Source organism: Tursiops truncatus, chromosome 1 (genome assembly GCF_011762595.2).
Source record: "Tursiops truncatus isolate mTurTru1 chromosome 1, mTurTru1.mat.Y, whole genome shotgun sequence".
Lineage (NCBI taxonomy): Eukaryota > Metazoa > Chordata > Mammalia > Artiodactyla > Delphinidae > Tursiops > Tursiops truncatus.
In genome coordinates, this window is record NC_047034.1 from 5,882,477 (window position 1) to 5,904,378 (window position 21,902).

A 21,902-nucleotide genomic window follows, 5' to 3' on the forward strand; every position below is an offset into this window, starting at 1 on the left:
TTTGCATCTACTAGCCCATCCCTCCCCCTTGGCAACCACAAGTCTGTTCTCTATGTCTAAGAGTCTGTTTCTGTTTTGTAGATAGGTTCATTTGTGCCATATTTTAGATTCCACATATAAGCAATGTCATATGGTGTTTGTCTTTCTCTTTCTGACTTACTTCACTTAGTATGATAATCTCTATATGAATGGATAAAGAAGATGTGGTACATATATACAATGGAATACTACTCAGCCATAAAAAAAACACAAAATAATGCCATTTGCAGCAACAAGGGTGCAAAATACCTAGATGATTATTTAAATGTTTCACTTGTTAACACCTGACGATCAAACTCAAGGCAATAATTTCATATGATTTATGAAGTAATTGTTACATATCATGGTGAAATTTGCTTGTATGGGTTGAAGGTCTATCTTTTCACTCAGACCAAAAAATAAACTGAAGAAACTAGAAGCATTTTTCAGTTAATATTTGAACTATTGAGTAGTGTTCTAACAACGTGTCAAAATATATGTTAGCAAACAAAATAGTCTCATGATGGTATTTAATACTAACCTATTGGGCTTCCCTGGTGGCGCAGTGGTTGAGAATCTGCCTGCCAATGCAGGGGCACGGGTTCGAGCCCTGGTCTGGGAAGATGCCACATGCCGCGGAGCAACTGGGCCCGTGAGCCACAACTACGGAGCCTGTGCTCCACAACGAGAGGCCACGATAGTGAGAGGCCTGTGCACCACAATGAAGAGTGGCCCCCGCTCGCTGCAACTAGAGAAAGCCCTCGCACAGAAACGAAGACCCAACACAGCCAAAAATAAATAAATAAATAAATTTATTTTTAAAAAAAATACTAACCTATTAATTCACTAATATTTAGATTTACTTAAATATTATCTAGAAATGTATTCTACTAGCATCAAGTTTAATCCTAACAAAAAACCAAATACCGGTTGAAATATTTCATTGTAAATTTTAGTCATTTTAGATTTTTTAAAACATTCTCTATTATATTTCGGCTTATAGTTTTTGTTATTAAAAATCTAAAAATGTTTTCATCACATCCAATAGCATCCATAAAATTTAAGCATATCCGGATATTCTAGAAAATAATCATTTCCCATATTTCTTTAAGGACAGCTTAACTGTACATGTGTATTGAGGACACTGGCAAGATGGATTTTTATTTCCTTTGTTATGGGGGCTTAATGATGTGTTACAAGAAATAACCTTTAAGATGTGATAAGATGTTCATGCTCTAAGCTATTCTATGTATTTCCTACACACAATAAATACGTATTTTGTTTATATTGCAGTCATTTGTGAAGGACTACATGATTTCTATCACCAGACTTCTGTTGGGATTGGACACTACACCAGGATCGGGGTTTCTTTGCTCTGTAAGTTACTAATCTCTGGTGTAGATTATTCTGACAGGCAATTCTGAAAGCCATCTATAATGTACTTTGGCTAACTCTTCTATGTCATTTATTTATTTTTTTCTAATATGTGCTCAAAAAATAGCATCCTAGTTTTTTTTAATCCCTTAAACAATGTTTAGGGAAAACATTATTTAAATTAATAATCCCGAAGATAGCCATTCTGTACAAAATTCAGAACAAAAATGATCCTGAAGGTAGCCGTTCTGTACAAAATTCTAGCAGGTATTTGAGACTGACAGTTTCTGACATAGGATGCTACACTGCCAAGGTAAACAGCGATCATGACATTTAACCTCTCTGTTTTATAAATAAGTATACTATGCCTAAGTGTATTTAATGAAGTATCTTGCTAACAAATTCAAATTCATGTTTAGCAAAGAGAGACAAGCACTTATGCCTCCTGTCTGTGAGTCCTGTGCTCCATACTTTTACACATCTTCCTCAGTATGGGTACTAGTAGAACTTTGGATGGACAATTCGTTTTTGTGCTGGAGTGTCCTTTGCATTTCAAGATTTGTAACATCAGCAGACCCTGTCCACTAAGGTTATTGCAACATTCAAAGAAGCCTTTACAGGTTTTCCAACAATTCCCAATCAATTACCAGTGATATTCCAAGTATATGGGACTAATACAGTGCCATGCTGCCACAAATGGAGCAGTTGGTTTCTTAAGTTTGGGTGAACCCAGGGATAAGGCTGAGATGGAATGTAATAAAAAGCTTTAATACATGTATAAGCACTTATGAATGTCACTTTGAGATTTCAAAATATCAATAAAATCTACCTTTAAAGAGTGAAAAATTACCATTGGGTTATTTCTTAAAAATTTGATATGTAAATAATTCATATGATTGTAGATGAAAATCACCGAGGATGACTTATGGATCAGGACTTATGCCAGACTGTATCAGAAGTTATGTTCTTCTACTGGAGATGTTCCCATTGGAATCTACAGGACTGAATCTCAAAAACTTACTACATCTGAGGTTTGGAAATATCAAAATATTCCTGTCTTTAAGTTTAATCTTATTGAATACTGCCATTCCTAAGCCTATAAACTTATTTCTGAAATATGTCATTAAATTATGTAAATTATGTCGGGAATTTCATAAAATAATGTTGGCTAAAGGACTGTTTTAGAGTTTGTGGACTTTGGGCTCTGAATGTCTTTTGTAGGTTTTCAGGAAGTAAGTTAATTCTAAGTAACCTTTGGATACATAAGAAAAGTTCTCAGGGCAAGCAAACTAGTTTTCTAATATAATCTTCAACTCCACATATTAGCATTTGGAAAGAGGGAAAACAAAGATGAGTTAGGAAGCATGAAACTCACATTTTTCAAGCTCTAGGTTGAGGACTACTTTGAAGCTAAGAAAAAACTCTAGGATCAGTGCCAGACCCTCCCAGAGGAAAGCTCAGTAATTATAAAAGCAAACTAGAGCCTATGAAAATGGAACATTTTAATTTGGTCACACTATGTGGTTCCAACTTACGGTTTATATTCTTGAAAGATTTTTACTTCTTCAGGTACCTCAAAGTTATTCAAAATTTTGGTTAACCATTTCTTTCTTTGGTCTTATGCAAAATAGAACCTCAACTATGAGGCTCAGATTAATTACATGCATTTTAATAGTCATGTAATCATTATACCAGCTTGTGATTAAAATCAGTGAATCCATGTGTGGAAAAGAAGAGCTTTATAAGAAGCATAAGAGTAATGGAGTAGATTTTTATTTTCTTGATATAATTTATAGTTTGACATTTAAGTAAGTGATATTGAGGCCGGAAGAAAATAGTTCAGTTTTTCTGAGATGCTCTTTAGTGGTTTCACTGCAGCTTCAGAGGTGCTAAAAGAAGCTTTATTGCCAGCTCTGCTACTGAATCTGAGTTTGTCATTGGCTGTGGTCCCCGTGGTTCACACCACAAAGAGCAAGACAAAATCAGAGAAAATCAGGAATGATTGATGGGAGAAACATACCAGAAAGTTAAATGTGTAAGACAGCTTAGCCAGATACGCCTAAAATTTAAAGAACACTGCATCCAAAAAATTACTATTTGATGAAAGGTTAAGAGAAAAAAAGTGCTTTCACACCTAAGCAATTAACCATTTCTTATTTGAACCTGATAAGAACAAAGAAGATTTTCACACAGCAGAATACTATCCTGTTTTTATCTTATAATATGTACTTTGTGAATTTGAACATGGTAAATTCTGCCCTTGGTCAAGTTCATATCCATGTTCAGTCATTATGTATTATTAAGGGATGTTGTTGTATGTTGTTTACAGTACAGATAGGGAAAGAGTAATTGAGTATTTGTACTGTCATCAAGGAGTATTTAATGTTACATTTTGGTCATTTCTTCCTATCACAAACCAGCAAAATATTTATAAACCCCCAACCCTTTAGCTTATATTAAAAGCACACATCCTTGGAAAAATAAAAGAATACTGGGTTAAATGAGGATAATACCTGTTGTCTTCCTATACTGAATTCAGTTCATCTTCTGGAACACATATTTTTATTTAGATTTTATATTCTGCCTATTATAGAAAAAAAGGCAATTTAAATAATTAAAGATAAAAATAGGACCTTCAAGCACTTTTACAGCAAAATATATTAATAGGGGCAGAGAAATTAATGCTACTTTACATTTAAAATGAAGTGACTGCTACAGTTGAAAAGGAGTTCTACGTTTATTTTCCTGGCAAATAATCAAAAATAGAACTGTTGAGTTTTATAATAATTGTAGTTTGATACACAAAAGGATGTAAGTTCATCTAGAGAAAGATTTGTTTTTCCTGATCACTGTTAAAAGAATGAGTATATTATGTGCTTCCTTATTTAAGACATTGAATATTTAGAGATATTTGAGATAGATAACATGATGAACATTATCTATCTTTAATTATAGTTTTGCAAGATGCAAAAGTACCAATAAGGTGAATATCCCTTAAGTCGATGTTCTATTTTTTTTTTTTTTTTTAAAGAGGGGAGCATCAATTCAGTATTAACTCAGTAAAGACACTGGGTTTTGTGCAAAGGGGAAAGCATTCTCTTTTTCCTGATTATATAAAAACACGGAATAAGAGCTTAGTGGATCTAAGGAAATGAAAGAGTGGCTCATACATTCCACCATCTCTCTCAGATTTCAAATGGTTCGAGAATACTCAAGTGTTAGAATTCAAATAATTTATCGTTGTCCAAAATGCCAATTTTTCTCTTACTTTAATTAAAGAAGGACACCAGGGCTTCCCTGGTGGCACAGTGGTTGAGAGTCCGCCTGCCAATGCAGGGTACATGGGTTTAAGCCCTGGTCCGGGAAGTTCCCACATGCCGCGGAGCAACTAAGCCTGTGTGCCACAACTACTGAAGCCTGCGTGCCACAACCACTGAAGCCCACGTGCCTAGAGCCCGTGCTCTGCAACACGAGAAGGCACCGCAATGAGAAGCCCGCGCACTGCAGCGAAGAGTAGCCCTCGCTCGCCGCAACTAGAAAAAGCCTGCGTGCAGTGGCGAAGACCCAACGCAGCCAAAAATAAATAAATAAAAAGAAAACAAATAAGGAAAAAAAAGAGGACACCAGATTTCAGGAGGTAGAAACTCCATTCAATAATTAGAATTGGGGGCTTCCCTGGTGGCGCAGTGGTTGAGAGTCCGCCTGCCGATGCAGGGGACACGGGCTGGTCCGGGAAGATACCACGTGCCACGGAGCAGCTGGACCGTGAGCCATGGCCGCTGAGCCTGTGCATCCGGAGCCTGTGCTCCGCAAGGGGAGAGGCCACAACAGTGAGAGGCCCACGTACGGCAAAAACAACAACAACAGCAACAACTTAGAATTGAAACATCTGGCATCTTCTTTCTCAGATGGTTCACAGGTCCTCATTCTCCCTAACAGCTCACAGAGCTGTGTTACTGTCCCTCACCCTGCAGGGGCAGTTTGAAAGGTGACTCTATGAAGAGGGTACACAGATGGTCTGTGGACTGGGAGACACGGCACGTTTGCATGCAGTAGTACCACAGTGAATTCACAGAGCTAAGTGCAAAGGTACATTCTGTGTACTTTACCCTTCAACAGCAGATTGAAGAGTCTTCCCCAGGGAATCTGACCAAGCCACGTGAACGGCCTAATGATACAGACACGGGAGAGTCTCCAGGTCAATGATCTAGTCAGGGGACCCTGAAACTCACACTAAAAACACCCCACCCAGAGCTTTCAATCAATTTATTAGCCCTATACTCTTAATATAAGAAGACAACTCAAAATTCCCTATTTCAGGGAATAGAATGAAATAGAGATACCAAAATAAACAAACAGAAAGAAAAAACTGAACTTGTAAGAAAGACAGATCACTGAGGGAAAAGGAAATATAAAACATAAAATATAATAAAGACTTCTACTCCTGTTTACCCAAGAGAAATGAAAATATATCCATACAAAGACTTGCACATGAATGTTCTCGGCAGCATTATTCATAATAGCCAAAAATTAGAAACAACCTAAAAGTCCTTCAGCTAGTGAACAGATAGTCAAAATGCGGTACAGCCATACAATGGAGTACCATTTAGCAATAAAAAGAAACAAAATGCTTATATGTGTTGTGACTTGGATAAACCTCAAAAACATTATGTCAAGTGAGAGAATAGACTCGAGACCACATATTGTATAATTCCAAGTATGTGAAATGTCAAAAAAGGTGAATGTATGCAGACAGATAGTAGGTTAGTGATTGCCTAAGACAGGGTGAGGTGGAGGGAATGGAGAGTAACAGTTAATGAACATGATGGGATTTACTGGGGTGATGGAAATATTCTAAAATCTTTTTATGGTGTTTGTTGTACAACTTGGTAAATTTACTAAAATATCCTTGAATTTTACACTTGAAGTGGGTGAATTATAGGATATGTCAAATATGTATTAGGGAAGTTCTATATTGAAAAGCTGTAATTAATATTATTAGAAAGATAATATAAGGATAAAAGATGAATAGGAAGCTGTATTTTTAAAGGAACATTTAGAATAAAAAAGAACTCTTGGGGATTGATAGTACGTGAGCAGAAGTGAAAAAGTTTGTACCATAAAGCTGAGGAAACCACCAAGAAACTAGAGCAAAAATTCAAACATGGAAAATAGTAAAGATAAGATAAAATTAGAGAACTAGTCCAGGGGGTCTAAGAGTCTAAGATCTGAATTTTAAGACTTCCCTAAAGAGGAAATGAAAGCAAATTGAAGAAATATCAGTTTAATAATTTAATAATAATCCTAGAACAGAACATGTTCCAAACGGGAAGGGTCACCAGAGGCCCACCACAGTGAATAAAATAGGCTCACACTAAGGCACAGCATCATAAAATTTCAGAACACTGAAGGAAAAGAGAAGATCTTAAAAGAGATGGGAGAGAAAACCAAAGGGTAGGTCACATTCAAAGTATTTCTTTGGATTTCTCAACCAGCAACACTACAAGCCAAAAGACAATGGAGCAATGCCCTCGAGATTTTGAGGGAATATTATTTCCAAACTAGAATTCCATATTCAGACAAAACTACCAAACTTGTGTTAGGGTAGAATTAATCATATTTCAAAATTTTCTCCAAACATATGCTCCCATGCCTGCTTTCTAAGGAAATTACTTCCACCAAAATGAATGAGTAAACTGAGGAAGTAATGAGTAAACTGAGGAAGTAATGCAAAGAAACCAGACATTTTATGGAAACCTGGCAACAAGTATGAGGCCAAGGCAAAAGTCAAGAAGGTGATGAAAGGACCACCAGGCAAGAAGTGAAACCTGGAGCAGGTCAGAAAGCTTCAGAAAATTTTTCTTCTGGAAAATGGAAGCCGTAGGATACATGATGCATCTCACTGTCTTAAAGAAAGATTAGACAATTGCCAAAGAGTTCAGGGTGGATTACCAAGTACAAATCTAATGAAGCAATTAATGAAATTAATTAATTAACTCTAGGAATACAATATCACCGCCACCAACATCAAAAAAGTATGCAGGCAATGAATAGTAACCACATTTCCCATGTATTTCACCTGTAAATTGTAGTCATAATATGCCCTGAATTTTGATCTAACCAAAATTATACTTCAACCATTTTGAAATGACGGGATATGGCAATGGTGGGTGGAAAAGATAGTTACTCTCTCTTCTTCCAGAGTGAGAAGTCAATAGATAAAAGTAGAAACTGACAAAAAAATTAAGAAATGACAGTCAAGCATGTTATATAGAGACACAAAGATAAGGACCTACATGTCTAGCTAAAAGAGGTAAAAGTAGCTGGGTCCTACCAGAGGAAAATAGAAGAGATCATGGTGGGAGCTGCTGTTTTTCAAAACAAACCGTAACATTTTCTGACTATTTAAACTATGTATGTATAACTAATAAAAACAACTAATACATTTCCAGCTGTAAACTTTCATTTTCAGACTCACTCATCAATCCTTTCTTCAATTTATGCTTTTAAATATCCAATTCTATTCTATTCAATTCTATTCAAAATATATGAAATATTTTAAATTTAATGCCAACATTTCATATAAGAATGTAGGAAGGATAAGCTAACATAAAAAATCTAGGTCTTGCTTCCTTGTTTTTTCATGGAGTTGAAAAAAATACATTTTAAAGGCAGATGCAGGTTTTCATGCCACATTGTTTCCTAATCTGACTTCAATATCTTCCCATATTTGGTGTATAGAGAAAAAAGTTAAATTATGTCACTGCTTTGGCTGTGGGAGGAGGGGAAGCACTAAATCCCTTTGCAGATGTCTTTTCAAAGACACGTGATGATAAAAAAATACACATAGTTAAAATCATGAAATTTATAAAAGCCCTGGCACACTTACTCAGTTTTTTCCTTGTGGGCTATAAATTGGTGGAAGGAGAATTCATACAAACATACAGTGGGAGTGCGTACAGGGACTGGAAAATCAGTCCGTGGAGAGTAGGGTACAGCTGGGTCAGCCCCTTTTCACCTAATTGTACAACACCAAGCTAGAATAGACCACTCTCTACATGTCTATTTCAGGGAAGTTTTACAAATACCATACTTTTCTGGTTCAAAAACTAAATAGAGAATCAACAAGGACTCGTGCTTCTCTTGGGGACAAAGGAGAACAGTATTTCTGTCCACAGTATTTTCTCCATAATTCTCAAATTCAGAAAGCTTACTAAACTGATTTGGTGGCAAAACCTCACTTTAACTGTTCTGAGATTTTTCATAATACTTACTTATTACCCTTAAAATGAATATTCATGTTTTTCATTACAGAAGTGTTTTTATTATAAAATGCTACCCAAGACCCTCTGAAGGTATTACCTACTATTCAGTATATGATACTTTCCAAAATCTGAAAACTTCTGAATTAATAAAAATATTTATTCTCATTTTTTGGTAAGAAAATGTGAAATTGTATTTGCCTTCAGTTTTCCAGTGTAGTGAAAATCACATTTTCTTGAAGTGAACCATAACCAGTGAAGATTTTACTAGAAATTAGAAAGAGGTCATTTTAAAGCATATTAAAATACCAACAGCTTTACAGTATAACCAATAAATTTGTGGAATATGTTACTCTGTTGTTCACCTTCATCATCAATAAATCCTATATTTTTAAAAAATGTGCATAGGTAATAGTTAACCATCTACCAACCATTAACTTTTTACAATTAAATTGGATGCACGTATCTTCGAATTATGGTTTTCTCCAGATGTATCCCCAGGAGTGGGATTGCTGGGTCATATGGTAGCTCTATTTTTAGTTTTTAAGGAACCTCCATACTGTTCTCCATAGTGGCTGCACCAATTTACATTCCCACCAACAGTAAGGGAGGGTTCCCTTAAATTGGAAAGTAATATTTTAAATATATTATTAAGATTAAAGTTTTCGGGCTTCCCTGGTGGCGCAGTGGTTGAGAGTCCGCCTGCCGATGCAGGGAACACGGGTTCGTGCCCCGGTCCGGGAAGATCCCACATGCTGCGGAGTGGCTGGGCCCGTGAGCCATGGCCGTTGAGCCTGCGCGTCCGGAACCTGTGCTCCACAACGGGAGAGGCCACAACAGTGAGAGGTCCGCATATCGCAAAAAAAACCCCAAAAAACAAAGTTTTCATTTTATAAAATTACATTAATACAATGATTTTAGTAAGGATTTAGATAAAATAGTTTTGAAACTCGAGCTGCCCATTCTCTGCATTTATTCACTCACTCATTGGGCCAATTGTTAAGAATCTGCAGACAAATAATTTCAAGGAGCCTATATTCATATATTTATTATGCATTTTTTATATTTGTAACAATAGTGAGAATGCTAGATAATGGGTTAGACTTGAGTTATATTACACCAAAGAATATAATTGAAAATTTCACTTCTACCTTGAGGAATGAAAATATTATTCCTAAGAAAAAGATAGCATGATTTGTATAACCCCTAAATATTTAGGGTTTATATGTTGACTGGGCAGATCAATTTTTATCCTCTATAGCCTATGTGGTAACTAAATCTATTTCTATAAAGTTACTTAAATGTATACATAGAGGTGAAAAAACAATCTTATTATAAGGTCTAAAGTTTTTTAAATAGTACAGCTATTAATACCAATAGTGATTATTGAATATCAATGATTATGTCAATATCCTCTCATGAATATAGTACTTTCATAAGCTCTTATCAATTGTTTTATTTTCTATTAGCACCGCATTAACTTTCTGTCAAATCTTAGACGATTTTAGAAAAAAAAATCTAACAAGAACAACTTTCTAGCAAATTTTTAAAATATTAGCTTATTATTTACCTAATTGTATTCAAAAGTGCTATGATAAATAATCAAACACATAATTAGATGATGTGTTATGTGGTATCTGTCATATATTGTCCTGTTACTGATTGGTTTGTGTATGTATTGTTTAGTCATTGTTTAAACTGTATTTTGTGTGTTTCTTTTTCCCTCGCTTTGTGTCAGTGTCGAGAAATAGCATCACAAGTAAGTATTTTGTTTGTCTCCCTTTCCTCAAATTGTCTAATGTATTCAGTTATTAAATGAAAAGAATATTAAAGATTAAATCCAATATTTCAGATTTTAAAAGAAAACAAGTAAGGTGAAATGCTTTTAAATGCTCTATTTTCACGTTAGTGTATTTATATTTCCCTAATATTCCAAATCTTACCTGTTTGTCTTCAAATTATGTTTATGTATTAATCCAATCACATATTTTACTGTGTGGTGTCATTACCAGCTAGTCACTTACTGGCTGTAGATTGTCCTCAAGGGAGATGCCACCTTCAATGCAATCAGCTGGTACTGAAAGGGAATGGGGGTCTTGATATAAAACATACCTTTAGTTTGCTTCTTATGTAGGCTGGACCCCCTAGAAATGGTTATGGGAACAATAGGACCTGTGATGGATTCCTCTGGGACACTTTTTAATGCTGAATTTTTTCTTTAATAACTTTAATTTATTGTCATGAAGAAGCCATCACTTTAATGCTTGATAATATTAACCTGTGATAATCATTGATTTACTACAATAAAAAAATTCTTAATAACACATTATGTATGTTTACATACACTTCTTATATTCCTGAACCCTTGATGTTATCTTCATGTGATTTGCATTTTTAATTTTATTTTCCATTTTCTTCATCTAAATCATGATAAATAATTGTCATTATGGCCTTAGTACTTAACACAAACTCCCAAGCATTAAATAGAATTAAAGAAACTATTACAAATATAAACATTTTCAACTTTAAAAATTGCATTTTGAATGTCAAAACAGTGGTACCATTCAGCCCACTGGGAGAACACAGTCACAAGTGTAAAAGTTGTGTGCCAAAATTACCAACCAAAGGTATGAGTCTACTTTTGAGCTTGTTGAATTTTGGAGAGAAGTTCTATATTATCATAATACCCAACATTTTGACAGAGTGACTGTTGTTTTCTCTACATCATAGATTTGAATCCATGTAATAAATGCAAATTCTGTTTATTAAATTATTTTGAGCATCGTAAATTATTTAAGGTTTAATAATCTCTAGCTTTATTATATTTTTAAATATTCTAATTTTGTTTTCCCATATATGTATTCCTTTGGAATTTACTAAATATTTACTAAGGAGGCTTCACTTTGGGATGTAAGAAAAATGTTTTAGATGCTTTCCAACCTTTTTCACATGATGGTACATAGAAAATAGGAACGTTTGTTTAGCATGAAGCTGCTCAGGGCTTCCAGCTACCACCACAGGTGGTGCAAGTTAAAGTTCTAGTTCAATGCAGAACATAGCTCTGGCACATGCAAGGTTTGGGGAGCTCGTCTTAGGGTTCTTACAGTTGCTTTATTAGAATATGTTTTGTAGTTCTTTGAGCTCAAATGAGATCAAACATATATTTCTAAAATTTTAAATTTATACCAGCATTTGACCTGACCTGATTCACAAATAAAATTTAATTTTATTTATAATGAACTGGCAGACATTATTTTAGGAAGTATTTTAGGAACATGTCACAAGCCAAGTTGCTTCACTTTGCCTCTACTGAAGGCTTTCTAGGGTGTGAGTCCAGATCTGCTCCACGGTGGTAGAAACACTAGTTAGTGGTCACACCATGTCCCAGTAAGAACAAAGTTTTCATCTGTGAAAAAACTTTATAGCTTCATGTTTGAAAGTAAAGTTAATTTTTTAAATGTAGGTTTTGGCTCTATTGTAGTTTTCCATGTTGATTCAAAGTGTTGTTCTTTACTTTTTACTCAGATGTCAAGCTTCACTATCTCCTCTTTTCTCTAACTTACCATTTCAGATGCAGAAAATCAAAGGTTTGGCTCATTTCTGACTTTTCGTAGCCAATTACAAGTTGACTCATAACTTTTTTCCTCTGATTGCTTTCTTTCTCATAGTTACTATTCGAGGTCTCAAAATCCTCCAGTCAATTCCCTATATAAATAAAGTGTCTTCCCTTTAATTTGCTGGGAAGTTTGAGTCTTCCAATATAAGTATCCTTCTCACAATCCTTTTTATGAAGAAAAAGCTCTAATTGTACTTTAGATATTAAAATATGCTTATCCTTGTAATTCCAGTTTTTTCTTATACAATTTCCGTCCTTTCCACCTCTAGCTTGTTTTGTTATGTTTTTTTCTCTCTCCCTTCAAATATGTTCAGGTTTCCCCAAATCTCAAGACATCTTTCTCCTTTTTTTCTGTTTTTTCTTATTTTACTCTTGCTGTTAAACTCTCAGAAGACTTCATACATGCTGTCCATTCTATTCCTTATCTCCCAGTTTTTCCCCCACTACTTTATCAGTACTGTTCTTCAATTATTAAAAATCTCTTTTAGCCAAAATCATAGGCCTTTTAAATTAGTTGTAATTTGTTTAAGCACTGTAGAACCTTTAACAGGGTTCATTATTTCTTACATCTTAAAATTCTCTTATCCTTAGTTTTCATATCATGAATTACTCCTATTTTCCCTGTTTGCACTGGTTTATTTCTTTTTCCCCTTTTTTGCTGTTCAGTTTCTGCCTATAACAGCTCATTTTAAATGCTGCTACTGTGATCTTCCATCTGAAGGTTCGTCTAATCTCCTGTCTCGGGATTGGCTCTAGAACGCAGGACCCCAAGGAGAGGCAGCAGTCACCTTCACCTCCTACCCTAGGATGGGGCTTCATCTTTAGATTCCAGAAAGTACTTCATTATCTACCTAAGGGTGGGCTAAAGTTCACTGCAGGTCATCTCTCCCAGATCATTAATCTCGATCCCTGAACAATGCTAAACGCTTTCTTGTTTTATTTAATCTGCCCAGCAGGCTAATACGGTGGATGATATTATTCCCACTTGTAAATGAGCAGAGACTTAGACACATTAACTTGATAAAATAAAAACTTAGGAAGTAGCAGACCTGGATTGAACTTTATCACTTTCTGACATCAGAGCCTGTTTTTTTTAATCACTAGGTTTCGCTGTAGGAGCTTCTACCAATTTCTGGCCACCTCTCTCTTTTCCACCATCTGCTTTGAGATCCCAAAGTGCTTTGTTTGGGAATCAACGTGGGAATTGGCCACTTGAACCAAAACTGGGGATTTGGAAAAGGCTTTTCCTCTTTTCAACACATGGCTTTGTAGCACTCAATGTATCTTGTGGTTTCAGTGATTACTTCGGGGTTGAGGGATGGCAAATTTTTGTTCTCTGCCCTCCCTGTTCTAATTCCTAAACATGAATAACAAACTCATTATCTGCCAGATACTTTCTGTCTTATAATCTTCCAGAATTACAGATATTTACTGAGCACCACCAAGGTCCAGATGTTCTCATCTAGGTGCTTGGAATGAGTCAGTAAACATACCAGAAAGTGGACATGAACATTTCATGCCTATTCTTGGATTTAATTACTTCTGGGTGGATTTACAATATCCAAATTCTCTTCCCTTCAGTGTCCTGTGTAATACACACAGATTAACAATGCCTAATCGTGGATGTTTGATGCCTGTCATACCAAGTCAATTGCTTGTGACCGAATTTTAAGTTCCTATATTCTAGCCATTCTTTATTCTCCTCTGTCCCTGTTCCTGGGAAGATTCATTTATTCAATTATTTTGTCTGACCGTAAAAGCACTAGACATGGAGCCAGATAATCTATGTTTAAAAGTTGGCTCCTACTTTTACTAGCTGTGTGTGAACTTGGGCAATTCTCAACACATAGCAGAGTGGAGGTTAAGTAGGGAGGTTTATTATTATCACTTCATCAGTTAGAAAAAAGGCAGAAATGTGTTAAGTGAATCGTTCATAGTTAATGGCAAACAATTCTGTGCCAACGTACATAGAGTAATATAGATCTCATCTCATCAGTTTTCACTGCTTCTTCGTTTTTGAGTGGATAACACTGCTTCAGAAAATGTCTGTGTCAATACACTTAAATTTATAAATGAAATAATAGGAAGTATTCCTGTGATTTGGATAAATACCTTGTAATATTATCAAAAGTAAATATATTCACTAACCTCAAGTGCATTCTAATTCATACACACACAGGCACACACACATACACACACACCATGGGTCTCAGCTCACCTGTAATTTTCTTTCACTTTTCTCCTATAAAAATTTGACTCGAATATTTTTAGTCCATTTTATTATTCTTTTTTATAATATTTCCTAGCTCTACTAATTCTTATCTTATTTTCAATGTCAGGAAAGCATTTCTTACTTGCATTATTTATGTACCTTAACTTAAGACTCTTACTGGCACGGGACTTCTCTGGCGGTCCAGAGGTTAAGACTCCGAGCTTGCACTGCACGGGGTGGTGTGGGTTCCACCCCTGGTTGGGGAACTAAGATCCTGCATGCTGTGTGGCTTGGGGGAGGGAGAAAGAGAAAAAACAGTCTCACTGGCACACTTATTAGCAAGAAGCTATTTAAATGCATCCAATCTGTTTGTTTTATTTTAACTACATAGTCATGGCTTTCTGTTCACTTAATATCTTAAACTGCATGACATCATTCTTTCACTTTACCCTGCCACAGGAAGTAAAGTAAGCCTTTAGTCACAACTTCTTGTTGCATGGGTGCTGGAGTCTACAAAATCAGAACTGAATAGAAAGTTATAAGGTTGATCTAAGCCATCTAGGTCTTAATAAGGGAGTGATGATCGCTCAGCAACAGTATACTTGGATCAATAATACCATTTTATATAGATTCTTTACATAAGAATATAAATATTCATATCTACCAAGTCTTATACCATTGAATCTCTTCCTTAGTTAAGACATTACATATATCATAGAAATTTTCTTTCCACAGTCTCATTTATTCATAACTGTTATATGCTTTAGGGTGGTGGTTCTCAAATGCTGAAAAAGAGAAGAGGATTCTGTGTGTGTGTGCGCGTCTGTGTGTGTGTGTGTGTGTGTGTGTGTAAAATGTTTGGGTATGGTGGAATTGATGCTGTACTCATATTGAACTGACTATAATAGTTTTTCATAACTTTATATGCTTAGGTGTTTTCTTCTGTACTGTAAGATTCTGGAGGTGATAGAATGATAGCCCCCTTCACCTACCCTACAGTAAGTAGGGTCTACACACACACATATACATGTGGTTGAAACCATTGCTTTAGCCTATGTATTCCTGTAATTCTAGAAAATTCTAGAAAATGATGAGTGAGAATTGTACTGTGAAGATGACAGAACTGGCAATGAAACTATGATTCTGATCATGTAAACTAACTGAATGCCTTCCTTTCTTGCTGTGTTGAACCTGTGTGCTTAATAAGTACTCTTCCATTTATTGATTTTTTGTTTATAAGTCAAATTTGGAGTTTAAAACTATTCGGGTGTATAAGAAAATTCTCTATACACACATATATAAGTATGTACAATACATAAAAACTAAATCATATGTACCCCAAAAGGACATTTTATGTACAAAGAAAATATGTTGACACATTTGGTTATTTCTAGATATAAAATGAGTCATTTGGTTAAAGAAAACTGCTTTTTAGTTTCCTTAATGAACTAAAAGTTAATGAGGATGAAATTAGTCTAGATTTGAGCCAGACTTTGATTCTAACCTACCAGACACATATCAACATGAAATACAACAGTCAATATTAAATAACCATTAGAAGAGTGAAGAGATGCCTTGAGACCTACAAAAAACGTAGTTATAAAATGTACAGTAATGATAATTTTGATGCTGATAATATTATTACTTCACCTTAAAAATACATTATTTTGAGGAGAAAATAAATGTTATAGCTTCAGAAAAGATAAAAACATTCCACTGTTGCACAGTGAAAGGTCACCTGAGTTCATAAGAAAAACAATGAAGGAAAGTAGTGCTGCCGCATTGATAGAGCTATATGATATAGAAACATGACATAATTAAGGCAATTTCATGGAACACTTAAAATGTATTTCTGAACACCACAACTCAAAAAAACATTATGTTAGACATATTAACTAGTAAATATTTCAACTTGCTATTTAGAAAATTCACTTCTCAAGATCACCAATAATTTCTGTAACATATTTATGTGAGTGGAAGATGCCTAACCTTTATTAAAAGAAACAAACAAACAAACTTCCATCATTGGGCAATGCTATGGTTCTAGATAAAGTAATGACCTTTTATAACTTTTCTTCCTCTTCCTCATGTCTCTGTAATGATAGATATTATTTATGACATGTATGTTAGAGCAGCGGTCCCCAACCTTTTGGGCACCAGGGACCGGTTTCGTAGAAGACAATTTTTCCATGGACGGGTCGTGGTGGGGAGATGGGTCAGGCGGTAATGTGCGCAATGGGGGTGGCAAATGAAGCTTCAGGCTTACCCGCCGCTCACCTCCTGCTGTGCGGCCCGGTTCCTTAGACCAGTACCAGTCCACAGTGCGGGGGTTGGGGACCCCTGTGTTAGAGGGAAGAAAAGCTACAGTAGGAACTATTTGACAATATTCATCACCCCTTCCATTCCATGAAAAATACATCTTCCTGGACTCCAAGATAATCCATTTTTCTACCTTCTCTCATATTCTTAATTTCTCACTTCTCTTCTACGTCATACTCTCCAACTGAGGATATTGAGGTATAAAATTTGAAATTAGGGAATTATCGCTAAACCACATCTATCTTTTCGTTATTGTATCCCACGTGCCTCGGACGGTGCCTTGCACAAGTGTTCAGTATATGTTTCTTGAAATCAGACACAGATCTCCTTCTCAACATGGAGTCATCCTTTCAAATCTACTCAAATTTATATAATTTTCTTTGTACCACATCTGTCATAAATTTTGGGCCTTAATTATCATATTACCCTTAATTTTATGTAAATATTTATGGATACATGCCTTGTAATTGCTGCTCCGATGGTGTGAGCATGAGACCAAGGAGGACAGTTTCTTGCACTGGAAGCCTGTGGACAACTTAGCTGTTGTGAGTGGTTCAGAGTCTCCAGGAGGTCCTAGAGGAGGCCTCTGCAGTGAAGGAATCTGGGGGTAGAGGCAGAAGAGGGAAAGGTGAAACTAATGCAGTTGTCTGTTGTATTGCAATTTGGAGAGAATTTAGAGTCTTTTCTTGTAATGGACCTCATTCAGTGTAGGCCAATTTGTGAGTAGCAGCATAAATGAGCTTTAAAAAAATTGTAAATGAGAAATACGTTGTCTCCAGAACCCAAAGGCCTAAAAGTATTAGATTTGTCTTAGTATTGTCGGTACTCACAGATCAATAATTATTTCTCGACAGTGACAGGGATAGAGAACCCCTTGACTGAGCAAATAATGTCTAGAAATATTCCTAAGTTGAGGGGATCTTGTATTTTGTGTGAGACAGTGGCCCATCCCTGTTCGTGAGCTCCTTTGTGAATGTTTCTGTGTCCTGAATGAGGGTGTCAAATGACTCTCCTTGAATGATAAGTCATCAATGTCATGACATACCTGTATTCCAGAGAAAGTTGGATGCAGTGTTGATCTTGCCTGCGAAGCCTGTGTGTGATTGCAGGGCTGTTGAGGTGCCCCCTGTATAGTTAAGTGGAGTACTGTGTCCCTTCGAAGGTGAAGGGAAACTGGCTGAGTCCGTCAAAACAGGCACCAAACAAATCATATTAGTGAAATTTATGACTGCAAAGTATTTATCAGTTGCCAACTGAATAGATTCAGTAATTTCAACAATATTGGGCATGGTGCCTTAATATGTGGGAGTGGGGCACTAAGGTTGGGACCGTCTACTGTGGGGCACCATTCATTCTTCCCAGGTTTAAGAACAGGTTTAAGAACAGGTCAGTTTGGCTGTTAAACGGAGAAGCAGCGGTGATTATCATCTGTTCTCTAAATAGTTCTTATAATGGGTTTCAATCCTTGAAAGCTCTGTACAATCCTTAGAGATTTTATTAACTATATTGGGCAGACAGAAGGTTCATAGGGTCCCATTTTGTCCAACTGATTGTAAGCACCAAAGGTTTTATTTCATTTAATTTTAATGTATTACTCATTGGAAGAGTGTTCATGTCTACTAGGGGATGTTTTGGGGCCATGGGTGTTATGACCATGGGAAATTTAGGCAAGGCGATAAATAGCTCTAATGGTTAAGATGAGGCATACCTCTTTGTCCTCTATTTTATATTTGATAACTCTGCTAAGAGTATAGAAATTACCTTAATTTTAGAGCAATCTCCATATTTAGGGTCTTTGTTTAAAAGTAGTGAGATCTTCAGTCATAACTATAATTTGAGCTCCAACTCAAACAGAAAAGAAGGCCCTAAAGGTTTGCCAATCGGTACATCTCAGGAGATGTTAAAGTTAATTTGGGACCTATGTTGTAGAGGCACAAAGCCAATCAGCTCCCTTTTTATTGTATTTTTCTTGATCTTAATAAACTCTGTTGGTGAATTAAGAATTTTCTAGTTGGACTAATTGTGGACTTCTGTTGCAGTTGTTTATTTCCTCCAGTTTTGTTGCTGCTGTTGTCTTTGGTTGGCAGACACTCTGGGAGCTCTTTTCTACCCTGTTCATATGTATAAGTCGCCTGCTCCAGGGAATCTGAAGTCAGTATCTTCAGAGTTATGGGTCTGTCATTGCTTTGTCAGATTTTAAGGACCTGAGGCTTAACTCAGTTTTGAATTCACCCCCGGGCAGTGCCACAGGGACCTGTGGGTACTTCTCCTTATTGCTATGGGGATCAGCAACTCTATTGTTCCAGAAGCATAGGCGACAGCAGCAGAAGCATTTTGTAGGGTCCCAATGAGCTGTGTTCAGAATTGTGGATCTCAGCATGGCAACTACTCTTCCTTCACACAAGCAACCACGTAATCCAGCTGTAGGATGCTCAAGGTATCAGCATTTTCCCTGAACGCTCTATGCAATGGGGATTGATGCCTGCTTTAGACACACAAACGCTGGTCACAGGATAAGGATGATTCCCTGAGCTTAATGTCAGTCGTGCTCCTTACTGGAATCTAGGCACACAATTCAATATGAAACACTCAGATAAGTCTGAGACATATGACACAGGACCACTTTAACAAGAGCCCCAATTCCATACTCTTGTCCTTAAATGCCAATTATTGAAACTTCTAACTTAGGTTGGTTAAATCCAAACAGAAGCGTGGGAGGACTGAATAAATGCAACATAAAACTGTGTAGCTGGCAGTCGTGGCCTAGATACCCTGCTTCCTGTACCAATTGTTACAACTTTAAGAACCCTTTCTGACTCCCCAGGCTGTAACGTTAAACACTTAGTGAGCCCAATAAATCTTGCCCGATCCAACTTTATGTTTCTTCCACCATTACCCCGTACCCTTAATATCCATTTCCAAACATGCTTCTCAGACTTTGGTCTGTAAAAATTTAAAAACTGAACTAGTTCTTTTGGAGTGTAACTTCCTAAGCATGTGATAAAAAACAAAATGAGTAACATATATGCCAACTAACACCTACATATTTATAAACACTTTACAAGACTCCTAGTAAAAGAACACAAACAAACAACTAAAATTAGGTCAAAATTATTTCTCAATTTTTTCTTATGAACCAAGATGAATTAGTTAAATTTTAAGGGAAAACATCCACCATGTAGTTAGCAAGTTCATGATAATAGTATTCAAGATCCTAAACAAAGAAGAAAAAAGTAAGATTTTCTGGGCTTAATGCACTAGGAAAGGCATTAGATAATTGAAACCCTTGTACATTTGTTGTTTCTGAATGACAGTTTTGAAGGCTCAAAGGAAAAAAATTAATGACCAATGTGAGAAATAATATCGAGATAATAAATTAGCCAAGTTTCAAATTTCACAGACAGCAAAGAAAGCAGAGATTTAATTAAACACACATACAACACACACACACACACACGGAAAACCAAAGATGTGTGAATATATAACTTAATTGTACATTTAGAACAAACAAATAATCAAAAATGAGATTTAACTCATAAATAGAAAAGTAACTGACTAGGTTTGATTTTCTCTTACAGATAACAACAGAAAGATAGGTCTTACATATGACAGAGGGAGAAAGAAAAGAAGGGGGGGGAGGGGAAGGAGGAGGAAAAGATGTGGTCTGACCATAGTGGAAAATAAGTAACATAAATTTGTAGATTATTCAACATTATCTTTAGAGAATCTGAAAATTTTTTTTCGCTTGGACATAAAATTAAACATTGACTTTTGAAGTTATTGGATTGAAATGGTGAGTTAATAGTTAATGGAGATTCTACCTACTACTAGTAAACCTTATATTCATAGAATAACGGTAAAATTGAAAGGTGCCTAAGAGAACATGTAGATGAATTATCTTATTTTTGGATATGGATGAAGCCAAGAGATTGGAATAATGTTAATTATTCTATCAAATTATTAGCTTTAGAAAATCGATTATTTGAGCCTGAATTCTTGCGAAATTATTTGGTTTTAGAATTTTGGTGAGATTTTTACTACTATTTTCTTGTAAGTTTTGTTTATTTTTGCTATGAAAACCAGGATAAGCATTATGATCACTATTTTTCAAGAAGCTCAGTTGATTTGCTCAAAGTCATGAAGCATTTACCTGATGTGATTAAAAATACAACTTAGCATTTGATTCCAAATCCAGCATTTTTTAGACCATAATATTGTTTGTTCTTTAATTATCTCTGTGATTCTGAAAATACATCTAAATACAATGTAACTAGTTATTTTATATCTCTTCTTAGACCACAGACTAAATGAACTTATTAAACTGAGTCTTTATTGAAAATGGAGAAACGTCTTTCTGTGGATTTGTACCGATAAAAAGAAATTTCCAGGGGACCCAGAGTTACTAGCCATTTTGCTTCTAGATTTAAATTTAGATGATCTTTCAAATATTATTATAATTTAACATATTTTAATGGAAAACATTTTATAGGAATTCTTTCCTATAAGATTCAACTAACACATCTCCAGTGATTTCATTTTCCTCTGTTTTCTTTAGCAACAGTCCAGAATGTCTTCAGACATAAATCAGCTAGCACAGTTTAAGTCTATTATTAAGGCTGTAAAACTATTCTTAAGGGAGCCACTAATCCAGATTACAAACACTTTCAAACTGCTGGGTGAATTGATTTATTTTAAAATACCACTTTGTTCCACAGATGCTCAATAACCTATGACATGAATAACTGTTCAATAAAAAATTGAGAGAAGTTGAATAGAGTCAGCTGTGTGTGTGTGTCTGTGTGCATGTGAAGTATGGAAAAGAATGTCTCATATATCTTATCAATCTGACACTTTCTACCTTTCTGAAAATTAAGGTACTTACGCTGTTTTAAGCATAAGATACATTTTCTTCTTTATAAAGTTTTCCAGTCTTACTATTATGAAGATACACTTTTAGCTTTTTTCAACCATATTGTTTGATAAATATTTGGAAAATAATATAACTTTAAAAAAGATGAAGTTTTAAATGTATATGAAAATTGTTGGAGTAGCCATATGAATTTTTCATTTCCTTACTGAACTATATAAATATGTTTCTAGA

The 21,902-nt window shown here is 35.5% G+C and overlaps 1 protein-coding gene across 4 annotated transcripts in view; it reads left to right on the plus strand.

The window, feature by feature from the left end:
• Positions 1 to 21,902, plus strand: part of KCNT2 (potassium sodium-activated channel subfamily T member 2) — a 372,171-nt gene that overhangs the window by 319,648 nt on the left and 30,621 nt on the right. For 3 of the 4 annotated variants that reach the window (XM_073800193.1, XM_073800198.1, XM_073800203.1), the window contains 3 exons: positions 1,312 to 1,395; positions 2,295 to 2,423; positions 10,393 to 10,413. In XM_073800193.1, coding sequence (XP_073656294.1) covers positions 1,312 to 1,395; positions 2,295 to 2,423; positions 10,393 to 10,413 — 234 coding nt within the window. The remainder of the gene's footprint in view (positions 1 to 1,311; positions 1,396 to 2,294; positions 2,424 to 10,392; positions 10,414 to 21,902) is intronic. The other variant, XM_073800201.1, reaches the window with a different exon arrangement.